At 34.6% G+C, this 22967-nt stretch overlaps 2 protein-coding genes across 2 annotated transcripts; one reads left to right on the plus strand and one right to left on the minus strand.

Annotated features, from left to right (window-relative positions):
* Positions 1–1045: 1045 nt before the first annotated feature.
* Positions 1046–4806, minus strand: LOC135610659 (outer envelope pore protein 24, chloroplastic-like). The gene is made up of 3 exons (XM_065105439.1): positions 4526–4806; positions 4079–4441; positions 1046–1272 (listed from the first exon to the last, which is right to left on the minus strand). The coding sequence occupies exons 1-3, from the start codon at positions 4721–4723 to the stop codon at positions 1192–1194; spliced, it is 642 nt and encodes a 213-aa protein (XP_064961511.1). The 5' UTR covers positions 4724–4806; the 3' UTR covers positions 1046–1191.
* A 5244-nt stretch (positions 4807–10050) lies between these two features.
* Positions 10051–22722, plus strand: LOC135586431 (uncharacterized). The gene is made up of 16 exons (XM_065105440.1): positions 10051–10200; positions 11484–11892; positions 12005–12230; positions 12331–12579; positions 12681–12796; positions 13133–13228; positions 13311–13398; positions 14527–14756; positions 16165–16349; positions 16571–16770; positions 18706–19038; positions 19221–19322; positions 20322–20619; positions 21097–21245; positions 21315–21599; positions 22206–22722. Exons 2-16 carry the CDS (start codon positions 11549–11551, stop codon positions 22398–22400), a joined length of 3096 nt encoding a protein of 1031 aa, XP_064961512.1. The 5' UTR covers positions 10051–10200; positions 11484–11548; the 3' UTR covers positions 22401–22722.
* Positions 22723–22967: the final 245 nt, after the last annotated feature.

Raw genomic sequence — 22967 nt, forward strand, 5'->3', positions numbered from 1 at the left:
CTTTGCATCTGCGTCGATGTCGATGCATATGCTGAGCGACGCTTTCATTGATGTAATTACTGAACAGCAAAAGGATCGCTTGGTATCTGCATCAACATCGACGTAGATGTAGAGCGACATCACTCGACATCTACATCTGCATTAGCACTTCATTTGTGTCGACGCTGGTGTAGTTGCCAAGTGGTATTGTTCTGCATTTGTGTCGATGTTGATGCAAATTTCAAACTACCCTTTCGTCGCTCGACAACTGCACCGACACAGATGCAAAACAACGAAAGAGTCGCTCGGTGAGAGGTGGTACTAAAACTGATGTAATGAAGCTCCAACGATCCCAACTTTAGGTCAAGGCTGGGATCTGCCTAACGAGTCAACAATGATGCAACCACCATCTGCGTTGGCGTCAACGACACCATCGTCCACCACCACCTCCAACACCGTCCGTCACTGAACATTAAAATTATCTTTTTACCCTCTATTTTCATATTTTCATCGATAAAACTAATGTCGTTACGATTAATGTACATAGATGTTTCACTTTCGTAATTATAAAGATGCGAATGTAATTTTTTAAATTATAAGAATCAAAATACTAGTGGTAGCTAACTACAAGAGATAAAATATAATTAGACCTCAAAAAGATATTACTATAGATTTTATAACCATAATATATATATATATTATTGCAATAACACAAAACACAACAATAAATGTTTTTCCCTGTAAATGAAAATCACAACAATAATTCATATATCACCTTGATTACTAAGCATAGTAATAAAAATTACAGTAATAATTCAATTATTAATATAATTATTCAATATTTTTATCCTGTAAAAGACAACCATAGTAGTAGTCCATGTATTGCTGCTGTTATTCAACCACAGTAATAACATACATATTACCGGGATTGAGTAACCATAGCAATGCTTTTACCCTATGAAAGTAAATAACATTAATAACTTTTTATAGTATAGACAATATACAAGATAATTTACCAATTGATAACAAAACTGGTAACAAAAATTGATTGTTACCAGTTTCAGAATTGTTGCAGTAATTTTGATTGCTTATCCAAATGTTACCTGATCGAAATAAAGTTACAGAATTAAACATAATGAGTTGTATAACTACCGTTATTTGACTGTAAAAAACAATAGAAAGTACGACACGAGAGAAACCACTGTTACAAGCTCATATTTCATAATTCCATGTGCTCTCAGCCATTAATTTTGGATACTTCTGTTGCTCTGCCAAATTGAATGATGCTGAAATCTGCAGGAAAAAAAATGATAGTGAAATATTGCATCAAAGAAAAATATTACTCAAACATAAATAAGAAAAAGAAAAACCCTTGCATGATGCAATTCTAATGCATTCAACCAATATAGATTACTTGGACGAGTCTCAAGAAGCTGATCGTCTCACCATGAGTCAACTAGAAATCTTAGCAAGTTGAGTTTCAAGTCAACTGAATGATTTTCTGAATTATGACCATAGCTATACCCATCTCTGATCCTATTACTATTGCCATAAACAAATGCTTAGCTACCAGTAATACAAGATAAAAAAAAGTGAAAAAAAATACTGATGCGAGACCATTTTAATTTATTTTTTCTTTAATAAATTTAACTAATTTAACTTATCTTTTGCAAATGTGACAAGTTGCTGATTGGAAACAACTTCTTGATTTTGCATTTGCTACCGTGATTGCCTATGGAGAAGAAAAAAGAAGATAAACAAAAAAAGGAGACAAATCCTAGGCTTAATTGGAGATCACAAAGGTTGTTTAAAGGTTCCATCCATAAAATAAAGTCTTATCATAATTGAAGAACTTGCAAAGAATGAAGGCTACCAATCAAATATCTTATCAATAAGAAAGATTAATTAAAAAGACAAATCTGAAAATATATCATCCCAGAAAAGGATGTAAGAAATAATTAATATACTTAATATATCAATAAGAAAGATCACATTCCTGATAGTGTGAGCTCATCATACACGTGTAACGTATGAAGGTGCAATACCTTTAACCCATGAGATTTAATCCTTGAGCTAGAATGGATCTAATAGTTATTTTTTTATCTCACCAAAATCTTTTATCGTCAACTATCATTGTCATCTATGCTTTCCTCCTACATCATATCAGTATCAGAGTGATTATCCTACATCATAGACACATACAGAGCAATATACAGAGTCTTCTATGACCATAAGATTTTGAATTCAGAACTGCCTCAAGACTCAAAATACAAGAGAGAACACAATTCATGTTATAAAGTAATAACATAAAGAACTATACTAAGTTTTAAAGTTTACCATCCAACAACATGTGTCAGAATCAACCAAAGGTTGATCAGTGTTGGTGTCAAGACTAAGACCAAGGTTAGGATCAAGGACAAGGGACCATGATAAGGTACAATATAACAAATTAGCTGGGGCACTATTGGCTAACACCAACAGCAAAATGGGGAAATCTATGGAGGTCAATGTGTTTCGAGGACAATTAGCATCTTACTGTAATTAATATTTCCTTTAGTGCTTAAACAGGGTTTCAAGTCATAAACATCTATCTTTGTGGAGACATGAATGCAAAGTTCCATCCTGATCAAATAGCAACCTACAGAACCTTCTTGCTTGATATGTTTAACAGATTAGGCATTCATTTTATTGAGGCAAAAACTGACCGAAGCAGGCCATAATTTAGTGAAGCAAATTGCAAGAAACAAAGTCAAGGTCATGTTGTAATGCAGTGTTGACATGAAAAAATATTTGAGGAATTGATCATTACCAGTTTGGCTATAAAGACACTTCTATTTTTTTGACCATTTGTTATAACAAAGAGGTGATATATAATATAGCCTAGTTGAGAAGATCTTCAAGTTGACACTTAATTGAGAACATATGAAGCTAATTATATCGCATCAAGGTACTGAGCATAGGTGAAATTATACATTTAAAATGAATTGGTGAAACAAACATATGAATGGTGGACCAGATCAATCACAAAGCATTAAGACTGGCGACAAATTGGATAGAAGAAAAGCTAAGTTAAGTTGAGCCAAAAAGTATGCAGCAGTATAACTGAAATGAAAACCATGAATATTTTAGAACATGCCACTAAAAGCCCTTGAAGAACCATTGTCTAATTATAAAGCTTGCCAATTTTACCTATGTTGAACTGAAACAAGAAGTCATAACCAATGGTTGCAATTAGCACCTCCCTCAGGACCTCAACTAAAGACAAATCTGTTGTTACTATCAATCTAGATTCCCTCAGGGATTCTTTGATGTAAAACCCTTCAGAATATCAAATTGTTTAAGTGTTAATCAACATATCACCCATATTTTTTCTTTAAGGAAAGGAGCCCTTAAGAAGGAAACTACAATCATCCATGTTAGACAAGGTGCAAAAGGTCAAATGCTTAAATTAGCAGATGTAAAAACAAAGCAAGGAAGACCAAACACCCACATAAAGGGATGAGAATTATGATGATGGGAACCAAAGATTGAAACGAGCATGATGACAACTTTGTTGAAATAAGACAGAGTGGATCTATAAGTAGGCTCTGAAGCTAATGAATCCTATTGATAAAGCTGAAAAACAAGTCAATTCACAAGGAAACAATTAAATGCACCAAAGAAATATAAAGGAATTAGTTTAAATTTTACTGGATTAAAAAAAGAGCTCCATTTGATAATCTTGGTTAGTCTTTTCAACGAGTAAAATCAAATTTCAAATCCAGTATTAACTGAAGCACTGAATTCAGGTTTCGATTAGTCTTTTCAACAAGTAAAATAAAATTTCAAATCCAGTATTAACTGAATTACTGAATTCAGGTTTGAAAGGGAGCTTGGCACAAGCAAAGAAGCTGCTAAAGCTTTAGTGACGATAAAGGACATCAACAATGATCAAACAACGCAGATATAATGTGTCATAGAAGTATGGTCTATAATTCAGATAATATGGCAACATTTGAATCATACAAATTAGTTTATGCAAAGATCAAATGTATTTATCAATTCCACTTCAAGAACAACTAAACCAGCATAAAAACTTGGTAAGTTGGTCATAGATTACCTTGAATGAGCTGTCCTTGGAGTCCCTATTCCACTCCAATCCGAGATTCTTAGTCGTGGTCTGGTAGGTCGCCTTGAGGGAATCACCACCCTCGAACTTCCTGGTCAAGGCGAAATCCCACGCGTTCTTCGACACATCATAGCACGGCTCCAACACCAAGCGTCTCAGCTCGCCGTGCGCGTACCAATATTTCACCTTGCAGTTCCCCGACCCGAACGCATAGTTCATCGATACCTTGTTCGCCGGATCGAACACCAGCGACCCGTCCAGCGCCGTCCGGTTAGCCGCTCTCGCATGCGTGTAGGTCAAGTTCACCGTCTTGTCGACCGCCTTGAACGAGTTCATGAACTGAAACCTCACATCCTGATCGGGGAAAGCAACAAAAATCCGGTCAATAGGTTCAAGAAATGGCGATCTTAAATCGTCGGAGGGGGCGAGAGTCGTTGCCTTGTTGGGGACGTTGTAGTCGAGGATGAAGGCGCCGGGCTTCTCGACGGAGAGGACGAGGCCTTCGAGGGAGGGGCCGCCGGCGAAGGTGGCGTCGGTGAAGGAGGTCTTGAGGCGGGCGTCGCCGGCATGCACGGCGAGGGTGGCGGTGGCGACGCTCTTGTCGACCTCGTACCGGCCCTTCACCGTCGCCTTCATCTTTGCCCTATCTATTGCTGGAACTGGAAATCGGGATTGCGAGATGTAAGGAGAAGAATTAGGAGGCGACGGCGGCGGCGGCGGCGGGGCTCTCCCCTCAACACATTGGTTGGTGGGGCTTGCATGTCTCGTGCAGGTCAGGCGCCAGGATATTTTCCCGCTCCCCAACAAAATCCACGTCACACTCCAGTGCAGGAGTCGAAATTTAGATGCACGCGTCCAACCACGGTAGTCGAAAACATTGTTTCCCGACTTGACTGAGACAGGTGATCTCTACGACCATTACCACACAGTGGATACCACGAGGTCGTATACAATATTTCTTTGAAATTGAATATAATTAATTTGTGTTCATTAAGATTTTACCGTTCTTTCTATAAGGTTTTTACCGATTAAATTATTTAACATCTTAAAATATATATATAGGCGCATAGATATTGTCCTTTTAAGTGTATTCTCTTTGAAAACTATCCAAGGAACAATAGAGATTATCTCAATCGACAATGGACCATTATGCACCAATTCATCCAACTTTAGGCTCTAATAAATCGATCTTTTTTAAAAAAGTTGTTTTGGATTTTTTAATATTTTTTTTACATGATTAGTAATACTTCTTTAATTAATCACTCATGTCATTCTCAATTTGTATGCTATTGAAAATATTTTTATCTTCATTAACTTTAAAAGTTTAACATCATCTTAAACTCATGCTCATAAACTATATCTCTTGGTATACTTAATTTTATTCTCTTTTAATCGATTATAATCTTATGGGTTATATAGATGATACCATCACTTATCCTTCATAAATATTCAAAGAGAATAATCTTAAAATTATCAATCCTAAACGTGTTTTTTTGGATCCATCAAGATCATTTTCTTAGAAGTATTATCATTACCTTGCTCTCCTCAAATCATTTCCTACTTAACCTCTATGAAAGCCTCTCATAAGATGTGATGCAAGTTTAAAAATTTCTAAGGGTATACAATTTATTTTTGACTATATGCAGATTATTAAAACTCAAATAGATATATTTGCTATGGTTGATGGATATCTTGATAATAAAAATATTATTTTTATATATTAAAATGGTCTTGATTCATATTACAAGAAGATCTTGAATGTAATTCATGTTTATGATAGTCCTATATCTTTTGAACAACTTAATAATAAGCTTTATGAATCTTAATCTTAAGTGAAAGTCATCACATTCTATTAACAAAACTAATTCTAACAACAAAAACAAAATCTACAACTAGTAAAACAATCATCTAAACAATAATTATGGAGATGATATGAACAATATCATAATTAAATAATAAAATTAATTATCAAATATGTAACATGTAAGGCCATGTTACTAAGAAATATCATCGTTTGTAAGCTTCTATTCAATTAATGTTTCAACCTTTACACCTATCATATTCTATATATCCTACCATACTATATACTCAGTTTTTATTACCATTGTCATTTGCTCAGCTGTTCAATCATTTCAACCTTCATCAAACTAGCCAGTTGATTATGAGGTTTCTTATCATGTCATACTGATTGACTTAATAATCTTTCTTCTCTTTTAGATTACGATGGTTTAAATGATATCATGATAGGTGACGGAAAATATCTCAAAATAACTCATATTGATTCTACAAACCTTTTTATCAAAATCTTTTTTACTCTATGATATTATTTGTGTTCCTAATATGAAGAAAAATCTAATATTTATCTTAAAATTATATTATTCTAATAATATTTTTATTAAATTCTTATCCTCTTTATTTACTGTAAAAGATATCAACACGGGAGCACATCTCATGGAGGGATTTGAAAATAATAGGACCGTGGAATGTCATCATTAGCACATCATCCAAACTAATCATACACTCCTTACTCAAGCTTCATTAACTCTTCAATTTTAGTCTTATACATTTTAATCACAGCCTACTCTAATTCTCCATATAGTTTTATAATTTAAAAAATTATTTAGATTCACTTATAATTATCTATAGTTAAAACCTTATACCCATAATGAATTGAATGCTCGATCAAAATTATATGTTTTTATTAGATATTCTAGTAATCAAAGTGTCTTTGAATATTTTGATCCATTAACCAAAAGAATTTTTATTTCTCATTATATTAATTTTGTAAGGGTCCTTCCTTAACGGTGTATAATGAACAACATATTATCTTATCCATCCGGTTGTCTCCTAAGAGTGTCACATATCAAGAAAATTCATAGCAAGGTTTGATTTTAATTTCCCCTATTTTATGTTCTTATTGTCCAACACATCCTAAAGATGTCATTGGCCTTATATCAATTAATTTGATGATTATTAGATCCAAAAATTAAATCTTTAAATCAAATATATATTTTTTATTTTCATAAAATTACCTCAAAATATTATTTTTGAGCCTTATACAATCAACCAAGCTTTAAAAATTTTAAAATAGTGAGCAATAATGGTTGAAAAATATAATGCTTTATTACGAAATGATATATGAGACTTAATCTCATCTCATCAAAGTCAAAATTTTATATCGTGCAAATGAGTTTTTCGTATCAAACGAAATCTTAATGGGTCTATTAATAAATATAAAATAAGACTTATTATAAATTTTTTTTATTAATATCTAAAGGCTTGGATTACAATGATACTTTTAGTTCAAACAACAATTTGTATCATCATCATATTTTCAAGGATATATTTATTAGGTAACCTTTAGACTTTATTGATTAGAATATTCCTCAACATGTATGTAAGTTACGCAAGGCTCTTTATAGTCTCAAGTAGACACCTCGTGCTTGATATCATAAACTTTGAACATATTTAGTCTCATATCTAGTCTTAATTGGATTTTATTTCTTAATCTAATAATTTGTTATTCATTTATTTTTATGAGAGTATAATCATATTTTTATTAGTTTATGCAGATGACTTAATTATTACTAGTAATAAACTAATAATAATTTAAAAATAAGTTTTTTTTTTATCAAAGATCTTGGATCTCTCATCTATTTTCTTGGTGTTCAAGTCATCCACATGACAAATGATCTTTTTTTTTTTTCCAACGAAAGTATATTTGCCCCAAAATGCTAAAGCCAATAGTATTTCTATACTAATCTTTACAAGAATTCCTCTTATCTTATAGTGTTAATCTCAATGACGACTAAGTATCGTCAAATTATTGGTAGTCTATAATATTTGATATTCACTCATTCTAACATTACATATGTAGTAAATAAATTATCTTAATTTATATACAAGCATATTGTCAATTATTGGACAACCGTTAAACATCTTCTCCGGTACTTAAAAGAGTATCATTGATCATGACTTATTTCTTTGAAAGACTCTTTTGTTACTTCATGCATTTTTATATACAGATTTGGCAGGTACTAAGGTTAACATAACATCAACTAGTGCTTATGTTATACTTCTTAATCATAATCTAATCTTTTTGAGTTTTAATAAATAATGCTTTATTACAAGACCTTCCTGGAAGGTTAAATATATAGCGATTGCTCTTATAATCGATGAATTTTGTTGGATTCAATCATTGCCATATGAATTATTTGTTATATTCTATAATCCTCTATCTATATATTGTGATAATATCATGACAACATATCTATATGCTACTCATGTATTTCACTTTCGAATGAAGCATATAACTATCGATTTTCACTTTATTCATGATAAAATTAAAAAATGATGAGTTACGTATCTCTCATGTCTCATCTTTTGATCAAATTGTAAATGCTCTTATCAAGTCTTTATCTCACTAGCAATTCCTTCTATTTGGTCCAAAATCGATTTCTCAGAACACAATCTTGCGGGAGCATAATAAGAAGGATATTTTTGAGGAAAATAAATCATACTAAGATTATCATGACCCTCTTAATATTTTAATAATATATTATAATAAATTTAAATCATAAAAAATATGATAAAATGTTATCATGATTATATCAATAATAAGGATCATGATCTCAACGTGATATCTTCCATTATGTGAAATGATTTAGATAAATATTTTATATTTATCATTAATTTAAAATTATATAATTATCATATAATTTCTTTCATCCTTCACTTAATTTATATTTATAAATTCATATAGAAATCCACTAGACAACTAAGAACTCCATCTGTTCTAAAATTAACACTTTTTTCACATTCAGTGCCACATTCTCCGAGGAACATATTCCTGAGGACCGAAGTGGTCACACAAGTATTTTTAGTGAGATCACTCCTGCAAACCCAGTAGTAAGTACTATTACTCCTTACAGCGGCACCCATTGTTTCATCCAACTTTGGTACATGGTTTGGCCATGTAAGTAAAGAATCCGAGACCAACACAACTCACGTTTTGAAGCCCAACCACACATATCTTGCTGCCACAGAGTCTTCAATCAAATCAAATCAACTGACCACTTCCACTAATTTGGTTGCGTCGGGTAACCTAATTCATCATTCATCTGACCACTTCCACTAATTTGCCATGCACATTTTTTGGTTATGTATATTATTAGTTTGATACACCCATCTCCCTTAGAAGGTATTTATTGACTGCATGTTTTGAGAGCAATTGATCATTCCCTATCTATGTATTGCTACCTATATGCACCATGAGAGGCATGGATACTTATGAAATGATATATATATATATATATATATATAAATATAGTGAATAAACAAAGAGGAGAGGAAAAGGGCGAAAATAAAAGAGGAGATGAGATATGTGATGACTTGGTCCAAGAAGCTCTTGTTATGGATCTCAGAACATGTGCACCATGTTACCCTCTCTTTTTCATTAATAATAATTATAAAAACAATAAAATTAAATATATCTATGTATCCCTTCCAAATTACTGAATTTTACATTATATATATAATAATTTAAAAAATTAAAAATTGAGACTTTGGTTACTACAATTAAATAATATTTTAGTGTTATGCTATTAAAATCCAAATTATTTAAATGACAATTAAACTTCACCAGTTGATAAGAGACTTTGGTTAATACTATTAAAGAATATTTTAGTATTGTACTAGGAAAATTCAAATTATTTAAATAACCTTAATTTTATATAATTAAATAATTATAACATTCTGACTTATAATAATAATAATAATTTTTATTATAGTATTAAAAATCAAATTACTTAATTATGATGGGTTGGTATTTACATGAGATATTTTTTAATGTTAATATTACAAGTTACAGTTACAGGGCAGATATGGTATTTCAAGGCTTGTGGGAGGATAGAAATGGAAAAGGGGGGTTTGAACCGGCGACTGGTGTTTGGGTTGGCATAAGGCATCGGTACTTTATGGCCGCGTATGTGTTGGAGCATATGCCGCTTGCAGTTCCCTCCCACCCCAAACTATTCGCGTGATTCCCAAACCGGACGCCCTCTCGTTCCCACCGCCTCTCCTCCTCCGTCTCCATCTCCGTTCCCTTCTCTCTGGTATTCTTCCCTGCCCCCGCTCTCAAAAATTAGAATATGTCCCTTTTCTCGCTTTTTTTGGGGTCATTCTTGTATTCTCGATCGGTTTCCGTTTAGGATTCTTGATCAAGCGTGTAGATGACGCATTCCGCATGCATTTTTCTTTTTATGGATGAGACGATGCAAGGCGTCGCGCTTCTTTATAGGGATTTGTTATTATTGGATGAGTTTTGGCATTACGTTCAACAAGAGAGTCATGATTGATTTTCCTTTATCTTGGTGGTTGGTTCTTTTCTTGCCAAAATTCAATTAGATCATCTAGTTAAGCAGTTTTTAACGTGTTTAGCGTCAGGAGGCAGAATGCTCTTTCTATTTTGGAGATCGAGGAGCATGTTAAAAATTTTGTGTTCTTTTTTATGCATCTCACTTGGATTGGTTGAGCTTGGAGTGTGCTTGCTTATTGCTGATGCAAGTTAGTCATTGTTCTGGTAGTCTAGGAGGCTAGAATAATATATTTAGTGGCAGATGGTCTTTGAAGAATTGTGCATCTTGGATTCGATTGCAGGCCATTTTTCTCTTTGACGATTTTGGTGTATGTCCAAAACTCCCAAGTAAAGAGAAGCTTCCTTTAGTTCTCCGAAGCACCTGGCATGGAAAACCTTCAATTGGAAGCTTTCCTTAAATCATAGTTTTGTTGCATACTTCATGGTTGTAAGGGTGTCTATTGATCTTAGAACATGAGTGTAAGGCACTCGATTGAGCATGCCACAGGAGTTGAAAGCTCTATCTCCCTCAGTAAGATCGTGACGAAATCAAAACTGATGCTCTCTAAGTACAATCAACAGTTTCCTCATCAGTGTTTGATTCTGTAATTCATACTTTACTTTCCTTTTTATAGCTTGAGTTCTGTGCTCCTTAGGACATGTTATTCTGCAGTTTTGTCAGTTTCTGGCAAATGTGGTTTCATCTATCCGTCAAAGGCGGTTTTGCTTGCTGTTTATTGCTGACTGAACCACTGTCATTTCCGAAACGTGTTATGACCAGTATAACAGTGGAATATGAAACATTCTGAAGCTGCTTATTGTGCAGGTCTTACGAACAGTCTGACATGCATCAAGAAATTAGGATTTTATTTCTTTAATAATTCACCTTCTATGACATAAATGCTTATGCATTTGTTATTATTTGGAATAGTATTTTGTTGGTAAAATTATATTTTCTGGAGGAAATATATAGAGTTTATACTTCTTGTTTATTTCCTTGTTGCCATGTATTTATCATTCATTTGGGTATTCTCTGTACAGGACTAAACTTGCTGTTTGGTGATTATGTGGAAGATGTTGCATTCTCTTTATTTGTTGGCAAATGTATGAAGTGTTTGGAGAAATTTGAAGTGCAAAATGATTATCTGATGGGAAATAATAAGCAATCTATGAGCCCATTGCTGGATACACTTAAAATGGAGAGAGTTAGTACAATCTTGAATCCAGCATATCCTTATCCACATGAACATTCAAGGCATACTATTATGGCAGTAGTTGTGGGATGTCTATTCTTCATCTCGTCCGATAACATGCATACCCTCATACAGAAACTGGATAGTAATGTTAAGTGGTGGTCTATGTACCTCTGTTTGATTGGGTTCTTCTATTTCTTTTCATCCCCATTTATTGGGAAGACAATTAAACCAAGTTACTCCAACTTTAGCCGTTGGTATGTAGTTTTTTCTTCTTGGGCAAAATTTGCTTTTCATCTTTCGATTGATTTGTAACATAGCTTTATATATTCGAGTGTCTTACACTTTAGCAATCTAATCATGCTGCAGGTATGTTGTTTGGACATTTGTTGCAGCTCTTTACCATCTTCCTAGTTTTCAGTCTATGGGGGTGGATTTGAGAATGAATCTCTCTTTATTTCTCACAATATATGTTTCATCAGTTGTATTCCTTACTGCCTTCCATATTATTTTTCTTGGCCTTTGGTATGTTGGGATTGTTGCTCGTGTAGCAGGAAAGAGACCTGAATTTTTCACCATTATCCAAAACTGTGCCGTATGTACTTTTCATATTCTAGTCAGCAACTTGTGAAGTGTTCTATTTAAAATTCTGCATGACATAAACTTGGTTGGTGTTGCCTCTTTCCCTAGTACAGGTTATAAGTATCGCGTGCTGTGTTTTTTATAGCCATTGTGGTAATCGTGCTATTCAAAGAGACAAATATTTGGACCAAAGAAATTCTTTGTATTCCATGTTATTTATGAAAAGTGAAGATGGGAACAGCTGGCTTTCAAACTTTCTCCATATATATGAGTTAAAAGATCAAATATGCTCATCTTGGTTTGCTCCAGTTGGATCTGCCAGTGATTACCCTCTTCTATCGAAGTGGGTAATTTATGGGGAGGTATAATGATTTTATGTGAAAAATATGCTCAACTTTTAGTTCAAACTTCAAATATTTCTGTTGTTTCAACTTCCAATTGCACTAATCATGCATTTCTCCAGTTAGTTTGCAGTGGATCATGTGCTGGTCCCTCAGATGAAATTTCCCCTTTATATTCTTTATGGGCAACATTCATTGGCCTCTACATAGCTAACTATGTTGTGGAGCGATCAACTGGGTATGTCTTAATGTATCTGTTATCTCTAGAAAGTTCTGGAGGAACAAATTTAGTCTACAGGATCTTGGCCTTGCATTAATAGAACCTTTCTCAGATTAGGTCTACTTTTGATCCAGAAATATATGAATTGCCTAACGAGTATATTGAAACTTGCTTGACTCCTTGATCTCCATTAGTCATTGTGCTCATTGACCCATATTTATCAAACTATCTTAAGCTGGTGGTTGTCATGGCCATTTGATGCTGGACAACTTTTGTTACTTACGTGTTGATGCTACTTTTTTGGTTTCACTATTCTTTCTTAGCTTATACTAACACAACGTCCATGCTTAACAGATGGGCTTTAACTCATCCTCTGTCACTTTCGGAGTATGAAAGGTTGAAAAAACAGATGAAACCTGATTTCTTGGATATGGTTCCTTGGTATTCAGGGTGAGATTTTCTTAAATATGAAGGATTTTCCGATTTGAGATCCTAACAAAGATGTTACCTTGGTTATTGATGCATTTTACAGGACATCAGCAGATTTATTCAAGACAATGTTTGATCTATTGGTATCTGTAACCCTTTTTGTTGGTCGATTTGATATGCGCATGATGCAGGTTAGCTTACAAGTGATATGATTTCACAGTATCTGTTTTCTGCCAAATTTATTAGATACAGATGAGACTTGGCCTTTACTGTTTCTCCCAAATGTGGTATGCTATACTTCACTAAGTTTACTTTGTACCACAGGCTGAAAATTGAGAAAAGAAACTTTGGAGCACATGTGGTTGTATTGACTTATTTGAAGCCATCATTTCCAAGAAAAATGTTAAATGATATGCAAAGCAGTATTTGTCGTACCTCAGCATACCGCTCGGTATGGGCGGTATGTACTGGTCCGATAAGAGATTGGTACGAGCATTACATATCAGTGTCATATATCGGTATATCGGTACGGCATTTACCATATCGATGGCTGGTTGATACACTAGTACGGACCGGTAAGGTGAACTATGATGCAAATATCCACTGCTAGCTGGGTGGCCAAAGTTTGAAATTGCGGAAGAAACCTCGGCTAAATGCATTGGTGAAAGCCATGTGCATCGATTCATCTATTTTTTTTAAATGTGTAGCAGTGGCACATAGATTGGGTAACATAATGCATAAAACTATGTCAGAAAAATTATTTCGGCAAACAACAAATTTGATATCATTGTTTAAACCTTTGCAGATAGATTAAATGACAGAGGTGACCAAGTAAGTGATTGGAAACCAAATTACTAGAATATAATCGAGCAGTATACTCTCATATCCATTAATTTGAATTATCAGTCTTCATTTTAAGGTTTGACTTTTGAGAAATTTATAACTCTTCAACTTTCAAATTGATGTGACGTCAAGTGCATTATTTTATGTTTTGCAGTTGACTGCTACTCCTGGGATCAATGTTTATAGTATAATGCAAAGACTGATTGGGTTGGTAATGAGTCCAATGGGATATACTCATATGAATCAACTAATTGGGTCAACTTGACCAAGTTTCAAGTAAACTACAACTTCTATAACAGATTATGACATCACAAATTTTTTGTTCTTGTCTTAATCTACTTCTCATGATTAGTTCATTATTTTTTAATTTAGTATGTATGCAATTTTCCCTTTAAAAATGTTCTTCTTGAATCTGAGCTCCGTGCTTGTTAAAACTCTTTTCTTTCTCACAAGTTTATGCATTATGATGGAACCAGGCTGCAATGAACAAAGTTCCTGATGAGGCTAAAGATGGTGATCTGCTGTACGACCACCTTAATGAAAGAGATGAGCTATGGTTTGATTTTGTTGCAGACACAGGGGATGGTGGAAATTCGTCATATGCAGTGGCTCGATTATTAGCCCAACCTTCCATTCAGCTTAAGACTGATAGTCCCATGTATGCTCTTCCACGTGGAGACTTGCTTCTTATTGGAGGAGATTTAGCGTAAGCTGGTCTAATCTTTGTCTTATGATCTTTAAGTCAAAAAATTTCCATTTATCGGAAGAGATCCACTTATTAAGTGAAACCATCTGAATATCAACTGAAGACAAATTTTAGAGATTATGACTTTAGTATTATGAACCCCGAAAGCCTGTCAGAAATTCTATATCAAATACCCAAACTTATGTTGTTCATTTGCACTCTTCGAATTGTAGCAGGATTTTCTACTTGAAAGCAATAGGCAAACATTATGGTCTGATATTGGCCTCAAAAGTTAAGCAATTGAAGTGTCAAAGTTTTTTTGAATATTGATATATTATTCATACTTGTAATGATTTGTGTTTCTTCAGTGACTCGAATTAACTTCTGATGCTGAATACAAATCAGTTTGTGTGGCTAAAAACTGACTGTTAAAACATCTATAATAGATGTGTTACACAGTGATGAATAAAATTAAGGTTAGTCAGCAACAACAACTTTTGCATCGATTATCCTGGGTGACTTTTTTAACTAGAAATGAGACACGAGTTGCAGAGTATAAGGGAGTAGCAGATGAAGCGGACCATTTCACCACATCGAAATGAATTGTCAAGTTAGAAAAACTAACAGTGGAAAACTTTTCTATTTTAGCTATAATTGCCACCTTTATTGTCTTTTAAGTTTTAAGTACAATTAGTGGTACACCCACACCATTCCACACAAGTTAATAACAACTTTTATGTCAATGTTCTTGGTCCTGAGTATGCAGTTTTAACGGTGGTTAAACTGTTATTGGTCATGATACCATGGATGAAGAATATTATAAGAATTAATGGTTAAAAGATTTAAATTGCAGCCTCAGTCCAAGATTGGTGCTATTGTGATAATCAAACTTGAGCCACTCATTGCTTCAGACTTGGAAGCTTCATGCTGCTGTAAATAGACTCATCTTGAGAGATGTTGCGTATGATTTTTTAAACTACATTGCATGTAGTGATGTGCATAAAATTTCCTTTTGTTTATCACAATTGTAGAGTAAAAAAACTATAAGCATTAAACCAATACTGAATCCAAAGTTATAATCATTCTGTTGAGCTAAGGTGGATGCTTGATGCTAATTTCTCTGATTTGGAAAATATATCCATTTTCTGTGCATGAAAAGCACATAGAATGTTGGTTGTCCAACTTTTCATGATAGAACAAGAATGTCTCCATACTTATTGTCTTTATAATTGTCGCATTTGCATTGATAAATATTTCTCATGCCAGTGAGTAAATATTAGAGCCGTATCTGAGATAAAAAAAAAGCTGAAAGGTAGATCACTTAATTGGTTGGAATCTTTGAAAATATTTAGTTCCTACTAATGGTTTCAGTTTTCAAGAATTTTTTAAGTTTCTCAAGCTTTGTGTAATTAATTTGGTTATTGTACAGGTACCCTAACCCTTCCATGTTTACATATGAGAAGCGTTTTTTCTGTCCATTCGAGAGTGCTCTGCAGCCTCCACCCTGGTATAAGGCTGATCATATAGCACTAATTAAGCCAGAGATTCCTTTTGGAATAACAGACTTGCATCAGTATGATGGACCTCAGTGCTTCATAATTCCTGGAAATCATGGTACTTTTTAAATAAAACCATATATCACATGAGTTCCAAAAAAATTGCTAAACATCATTCACATCTGGCATTTTGTTATTTCATAAGAAAACATATAGGAATGTTATTTTATTTCCACATGAGGTTTTTGATTTAGCTACCAAAAATGCATCTTATTTAGCACTATGTCGTCTTGCCAAGGGACACCAAAATTGATGTTAGATTTACATTTCTTTTTACAGACTGGTTTGATGGTCTGCATACTTTCATGAGATACATATGTCACAAGAGCTGGTTAGGTGGGTGGCTTTTGCCTCAGAAGAAAAGTTATTTTGCCTTGCAACTTCCAAAGGGATGGTGGATATTTGGTCTTGATCTGGCTCTCCATTGTGACATTGATGTGTACCAATTCAAGTTTTTTGCAGAGCTGTGTAAAGACAAGGTGCATTTTTCTTCCAATTTTCACCTATGGGATACTTTTTATTGTTGTCATTTCTGTTATGATATCTTACATGTGGGACTTAATGGTTTATATAAAATCACTAAAGGGTTTGATGTATGATTTGCTTGCAGAAACTCCAATTGAAGTTAGTTAGCTAACAATTTTTTTAGTTTTAAGAAATTACTCATTGTTCCTACCTCAAGAGCTACCAATGACAAACACGAGATTGTGTGGGTGGAAACCTAAGGATAATGTGCTACCTTAATCTTACATTTTGTCCTGTGTCCCTGGGCTCATACTATTAGGTGTGTAAATATACAAATTTTTCCTATTTTGACTTAGGGGTTAATCTAATCTAGGTTGCAACCAGCCAAGTCCAATGAAAGCTATCTGTAGTGTAATGGACTAAACATGGAACTGCTAGTCCAATAGTACTAGTTAACTTATATACATATGTTTTTATGCTGATTTTGTCATGACTCGGCTCTGATAGGCTAACTGGCTTATCAACTCTGATAGGCTAGCTGAAGTTGATAGTAGTATACTCATCAGACCCTTATAAGCCAATCTTAATCTTGCCCACTTTCGATATGGGATTAATCGGGGTATTATAATCTCTCTCACTCAAGAGCTTGATGTCCCCGTCAAGGACCAATATAGCCCATATCAAGACCTAGCATGGTGCATGTGAGGCGTAGCCTAGTGGTGGCTCCATACTGTGGTGAGCCCTCTGACTCCATGCATGAGTAGCCCTTTCTTACTCGAGCCTCCTCACCATGCTCAAATACAGGTTGGCTCTGATACCAAATGTCACGACTTGTGCCTGATGGGCTAACTAGCCTAGCAATTTTGTTTGGCCTAAACCACTGGTCAAAATACTTAAGCTGAGGTTAATAGTAGTACACTCATCAGACCTTTATAAGTCAATCTTAGTCTTGCCCATTTCCGATGTGGGACTAATCAAGGGTGTTACAATCCCCCCACTCAAGGGCTTGATGTCCTCGTTAAGGCCCAACATAGCCCAGATCAAATCTTATCATGGCGCATGTGAGGCGTAGCCCAATAGCGGCTCCACATTGTGATGAGTCATCTGAATCGATCCACCGGTAGCCCTTTCCTATTTGATTCCCTTACCATGCCTAATCGGCTCTGACATCAAATGTCATGACCCGGACTTGATGGGCTAATTGGCCAACTTTATTTAGCTTAAACTACTGGCCAAAATGCCTAAACTGAAATTGATAGTAGTACACTCATCAGACCCTTATAAGCCAATCTTAATCTTGCCCACTTTTGATATAGAACTAATTGACGTGTTATAATCTCCCCTACTCAAGAACTTGACGTCCTCGTCAAGCCCAACATCCCAGATCAAACCCTAGCATGAAGTATGTGAGGTGTAGCCCAATGGTGGCTCTATGTCGTAACGAGTTCTCTGACTCCATCCATGGGTAGCCCTTTTCTACTCGAGCTCCCTCACCATGCCCAAATATTAGGTCGACTTTGATATCAAATGTCACAACTCGAGTCTCACTGGCTAACTGGCCTATCAACTTTGTTTGACTTTAACCACTGACCAAATTGTTTAAGCTGAAGTTGATAATGGTACACTCATTAGACCTTTATAAGTCAATCTTAATCTTACCCACTTCCGATATGGGACTAATCAGGGTGTTATAGATTTGTTCCTCTTTTTATTGATACATTTAATAATCTTCTTTTGACATGCTGAAGTCACCTTGAATAGTTTTATAAATGCTTAACCTGTTTTTATCATGCAAACAAAAACCATATTACAAATTTGCCTACTTGTGTTCCTGATGAAGTGCTGCTTTAAGATCTTTCTATAATTTGTTTTATGAACATGAAACATTTTCTGCATATTAAAGTTGATTTATTATTTTTGATCTTCTATTTCTGCCAAGGTCTCCATAGATTGGTGAGAATGACTCTGTTATTGTCATGACACATGAACCAAATTGGCTCCTTGATTGGTACTGGAATGAGACTACTGGGAATAATGCTTCTCATTTAATATGCGACTACCTGAAGGGAAGATGTAAACTTCGAATAGCAGGAGACTTGCATCATTACATGCGCCATTCTATCGTGCCATCAGAGAAGCCTGTTCATGTGCAACACCTTCTTGTAAATGGTTGTGGTGGGGCCTTTTTGCATCCTACACATGTTTTTAAAAATTTCAGCAAATTTCATGGTGCAGCGTATGACAGCAAGGCTACATACCCATCTTTCGATGATTCCAGTAAGGTAAAACAAAAATTTTCTTTTAGCTTTTACATTTATTTTGTCAAAAGAATTTCAACCTTCCCCTCCTTATACAATTGCCACTTTGCCAGTATGTTGTCTCTTGTTGTGCTGCAGTCTTTTTTGAACATTATGTTATTTCTTTGGAACTGTATTGTGTGATTTACTTGACTATCTGTTTTCAGATAGCACTGGGTAACATTTTAAAATTCCGCAAGAAGAATTGGCAATTTGATATAATTGGTGGTGTTATCTATTTCGTATTGGTCTTCTCCATGTTCCCACAGGTGTTGTTGTCTCGCTATCTTTTTTTTAATTTGAGCAATATTGAATTGTAAATCTTGTTATCATTGTTATTCCAAACAGCATATTTCACACAACTAGGTCTCTGTTGATTGCATAAAGTAACCTGTACACCGAATGAGACAGTGGCATCTTTAAGACATGTGCGATTTTCTTTAAAAAATATCTTACGGCATTTGAATAAGCAATATGACCAAGTGATTTATCTTCTTAATGGAAGATGCTTGGTGCAGGTACTGAATTTATGGTAATCAACAGCATGAAAATAATTAGTCTTCCATTTCTGTTGAATAATCAGAACATGTTTTACTCTACAAAGTACCATCAGTTTCATCATCTCAGCAGATAGTCGGTATACTTGAGTGAAGAAATCAACAATTCGAATTTCATAATGAGTAGTTGTCATCAAATATTTGTTTCTTTAGTCGGTTCAGCTTCATGTAATTTCAATAATATCTAGCAGTTGGTATGCTCATAATAGTTTATGATTATTTTTCTTGGACTTGGAGTTAAAATATTTCTTTTTGTACCATAGACTATCTTTCTAAAATTTATAGCAACTTGTTACTGATTAAAGATATGGGACTATATGTCACTAATATATTTTGACATCTAAGCTCATCCCACACTGTGGCAGGTAACCTGAAAAAAAGTTATGATGAAACATTAAAAAGTTGTGGTTGCACAGTTATATGCCTATCGTAGAAAGTTAAATCTAGTCAGATTTATTTAGTTCCATGTACCAAAGGCAAGTATGCAAAATTCTTAAACAGGTTTTAGAAAATCTTATGTTGTGAGGTTCCTGAAGAAATTTTGGAGAGCTATGAATGATATATCCGTATTCATCACATGATCTTCTAGTCTATTTATATGTACAGATCTTTGCAGTTGTATTTTCCAGATTCAGCATTTTTTACTGACCATATCAACATAGTAGCTACATGAGATCTTTTGAACTCATCGTTCAATGTTTCACATTGCAGTGTAATGTCATCCGGATCTTGCAAGAAGATTCTTGGCTGGGTCGCCTGAAAAGCTTCTTGACTACACTGTGCAATGCTTTTGTTTACATGTTGCAATATTCATATGTTTCTTCAGCAGGAACTTTGATATTGATGATGTCATCATATTCATTTGTTCCTTCAAAATTGTCACGAAAGAGACGTGCTCTAATTGGGGTTCTTCATGTTCTTGCACATATGGTTGCTTCATTTATCCTAATGTTGCTGTTAGAGTTGGGAATCGAGATATGTATTCGTAATAATCTTCTAGCGACTTCAGGTGCCGAAATATTCTTTCCTTTTCTTTGCGAGTAGCATCATCCATATATAAATCATTTGATTGACAAAAATTAAGTGTATATATGAAATGAACATAGTGTTGATGGGAAGCCATATTGTTATAAAAACAGTGGCCTATAAATTAATGCGTGATGATTTGAAGATCTACAAGTTGTAACCAGTTGCCAGACGGAAGCACTTGCTCCTTTCAGTACATTCATTATGGCCTTCAGATTGCAAAATATAATGTCCCTGAATGCTGTTATTACAAATAAAACATAGTTATTAATTATTTCTCTGCCTAAAGATTAACTATGGTAATTTTGGCAAGCTCTCAAAATCAGTGTGCATAGTGGTCTCTATCATAATAACCATTCAAGTAATCAGGCAGCCAATGTAGGATGAGAGAAATGACATGTAATGCAATTCTTTGAGTTGTCTATTTAACTATCGGCTTTTCTGAACATCCTTCTTGTAGGTTATCACACACTTTATGAATGGTATCGGGCTATGGAAATTGAGCACTTTCCAGATCCCACTGGACTTCGTGCTCGCATGGAGAAATGGACATTTGGTTTGTATCCTGCATGCATAAAGTACCTTATGTCTGCCTTTGATATTCCGGAGGTAATATCAATTATTTACTAGGGCACCTTTCATGCTTCATCATTATAATTTTGCTGTCCATTTTTACAGGTTATGGCTGTCACTAGAGGTAACATATGCAATAGTGGTATGGAATCCTTGTCCCGTGGCAGTGCCATCATCTACTATGCTTCTGTATTCCTTTATTTCTGGGTATTTTCAACTCCCGTCGTATCTCTTATATTTGGGAGCTATTTGTACATCTGTATCAATTGGTTCCACATACACTTTGATGAAGCCTTTTCTTCACTTCGGATAGCAAATTACAAGGCATTCACCCGCTTTCACATTACTGTTGATGGCGATCTTGAGGTCTTCACCCTTGCAGTTGACAAGGTATTTAAATCAGGCTCTCATATAACATAGAATGAAGGTGTTGGCTAGCTATGGTAATAAAAATATCAAGTGTAGGAAGTCCTGGGATCAAATCTTGCCTTGATTCTTAAATTACTTTTGCTAAACTCAACCAACACACACAAAAGAATAAAACATTGAAATATAAAAAAGGAAATTACCTCTCAGATTTTTTGAGAAAGTAATTTATGGTGTGTTCAGGTCAAGATAGTAAGATTCTGGACATCTGATTTCTGCTTTCCAAGAGATCTTTTCTATCATATCAAAATTTGCATTATCTGCGTATTGCAGCATGTAGTGGGCCTGCAGTTGCAACTAGTGTTTCTAGCTAGATGATGATAAAGATTCGCAATCATTTTACATCGGTGTTCTCATGAGACTTTTCTTCCCTATGAGATTACCACGCTCTGAATAGTTCTTTATTATAATCAAATTTTGGTTACATTCCACATTACCATATCTGCAGTTAGCATACTTCTATATGTTCCTAAAGAAATTATTTCAATTCCCTATTTTCTAGATGGGCATGAAGAGCCACCATCCAATGTGCATTTCAGAATGACATATGACCATATTTTGGATTATTAGGTTCCGAAAAGTTGGAAGCTGGATCCTGAATGGGACGCAGAAGTGAGACTGCCGCAGCAACTCAGCCATCACAGGCGGTTTCCTAGCAAATGGAAAGCTGCCTCAGGCCCAGAACCCATCAACTCAGTGAGGGTGGTTGATCATTTTGTCATCGAAAGAACCAAGCCAAATCAATCTCCTCGGCGGCCTACGTAACTTGTTGATCTTCTCAATTAGTTGTTCGCTGATACCCCTGCATATTGGCAACTGTATAGTAAATTTCCAGATAGGTTGGAGCTCACATGATTCAGGGTTTTACACCACTTGTTCCATTCTTTTCTATTCTTGTTGTGTGAGCGTGATTGCTCCATGGGCAGACTGAATTCCTCCCTGTCAAATTGATTTCTGTTTTTTGGAAGTGCAAACATTAAGCCAGCTGACCTAGTAAGTAGGCATTAGGATACAAGAAGTCTTTATAGATAATTCTTGTTGCTGATTATTGAACTCGGAAATGTTTTAGATGCAAATTCGATTTCCTCGCTGCTGCTTGAGACTCCTTTGTACTTGATTTATTGTTCGTGATGGGGAATACTACTCGTTGACAACTTCCAAGTGGAGCATGATTTATTGTTATTGAACTATTTGTTATTGAAAATAAGGTAGAAAGGATATTTTCATAACTTTAATATTATAAAAATATAAATTATAAATTTTTGAAAAGATAATTTTATCGCTTCTAATAGTTAAATAATAACTAGATGGAAGGTATTTTGAATTTTTTTT

The sequence above is a fragment of the Musa acuminata genome, chromosome BXJ2-4, assembly GCF_036884655.1.
Source record: "Musa acuminata AAA Group cultivar baxijiao chromosome BXJ2-4, Cavendish_Baxijiao_AAA, whole genome shotgun sequence".
In the NCBI taxonomy this organism is placed as follows: Eukaryota; Viridiplantae; Streptophyta; class Magnoliopsida; order Zingiberales; family Musaceae; genus Musa; species Musa acuminata.

Coding starts and splice junctions, on each gene's coding strand:
- LOC135586431 (XM_065105440.1), top strand. CDS start 11,549: ATGAAGTGTTTGGAGAAATTTGAAGTGCAAAATGATTATCTGATGGGA. Junction 11,893..12,004: donor TACTCCAACTTTAGCCGTTG/GTATGTAGTTTT, acceptor ATCATGCTGCAG/GTATGTTGTTTGGACATTTG. Junction 20,620..21,096: donor TAATCTTCTAGCGACTTCAG/GTGCCGAAATAT, acceptor TCCTTCTTGTAG/GTTATCACACACTTTATGAA.
- LOC135610659 (XM_065105439.1), bottom strand. CDS start 4,723: ATGAAGGCGACGGTGAAGGGCCGGTACGAGGTCGACAAGAGCGTCGCC. Junction 4,442..4,525: donor ACTACAACGTCCCCAACAAG/GCAACGACTCTC, acceptor TTCCCCGATCAG/GATGTGAGGTTTCAGTTCAT. Junction 1,273..4,078: donor CCAAGGACAGCTCATTCAAG/GTAATCTATGAC, acceptor TTTTTCCTGCAG/ATTTCAGCATCATTCAATTT.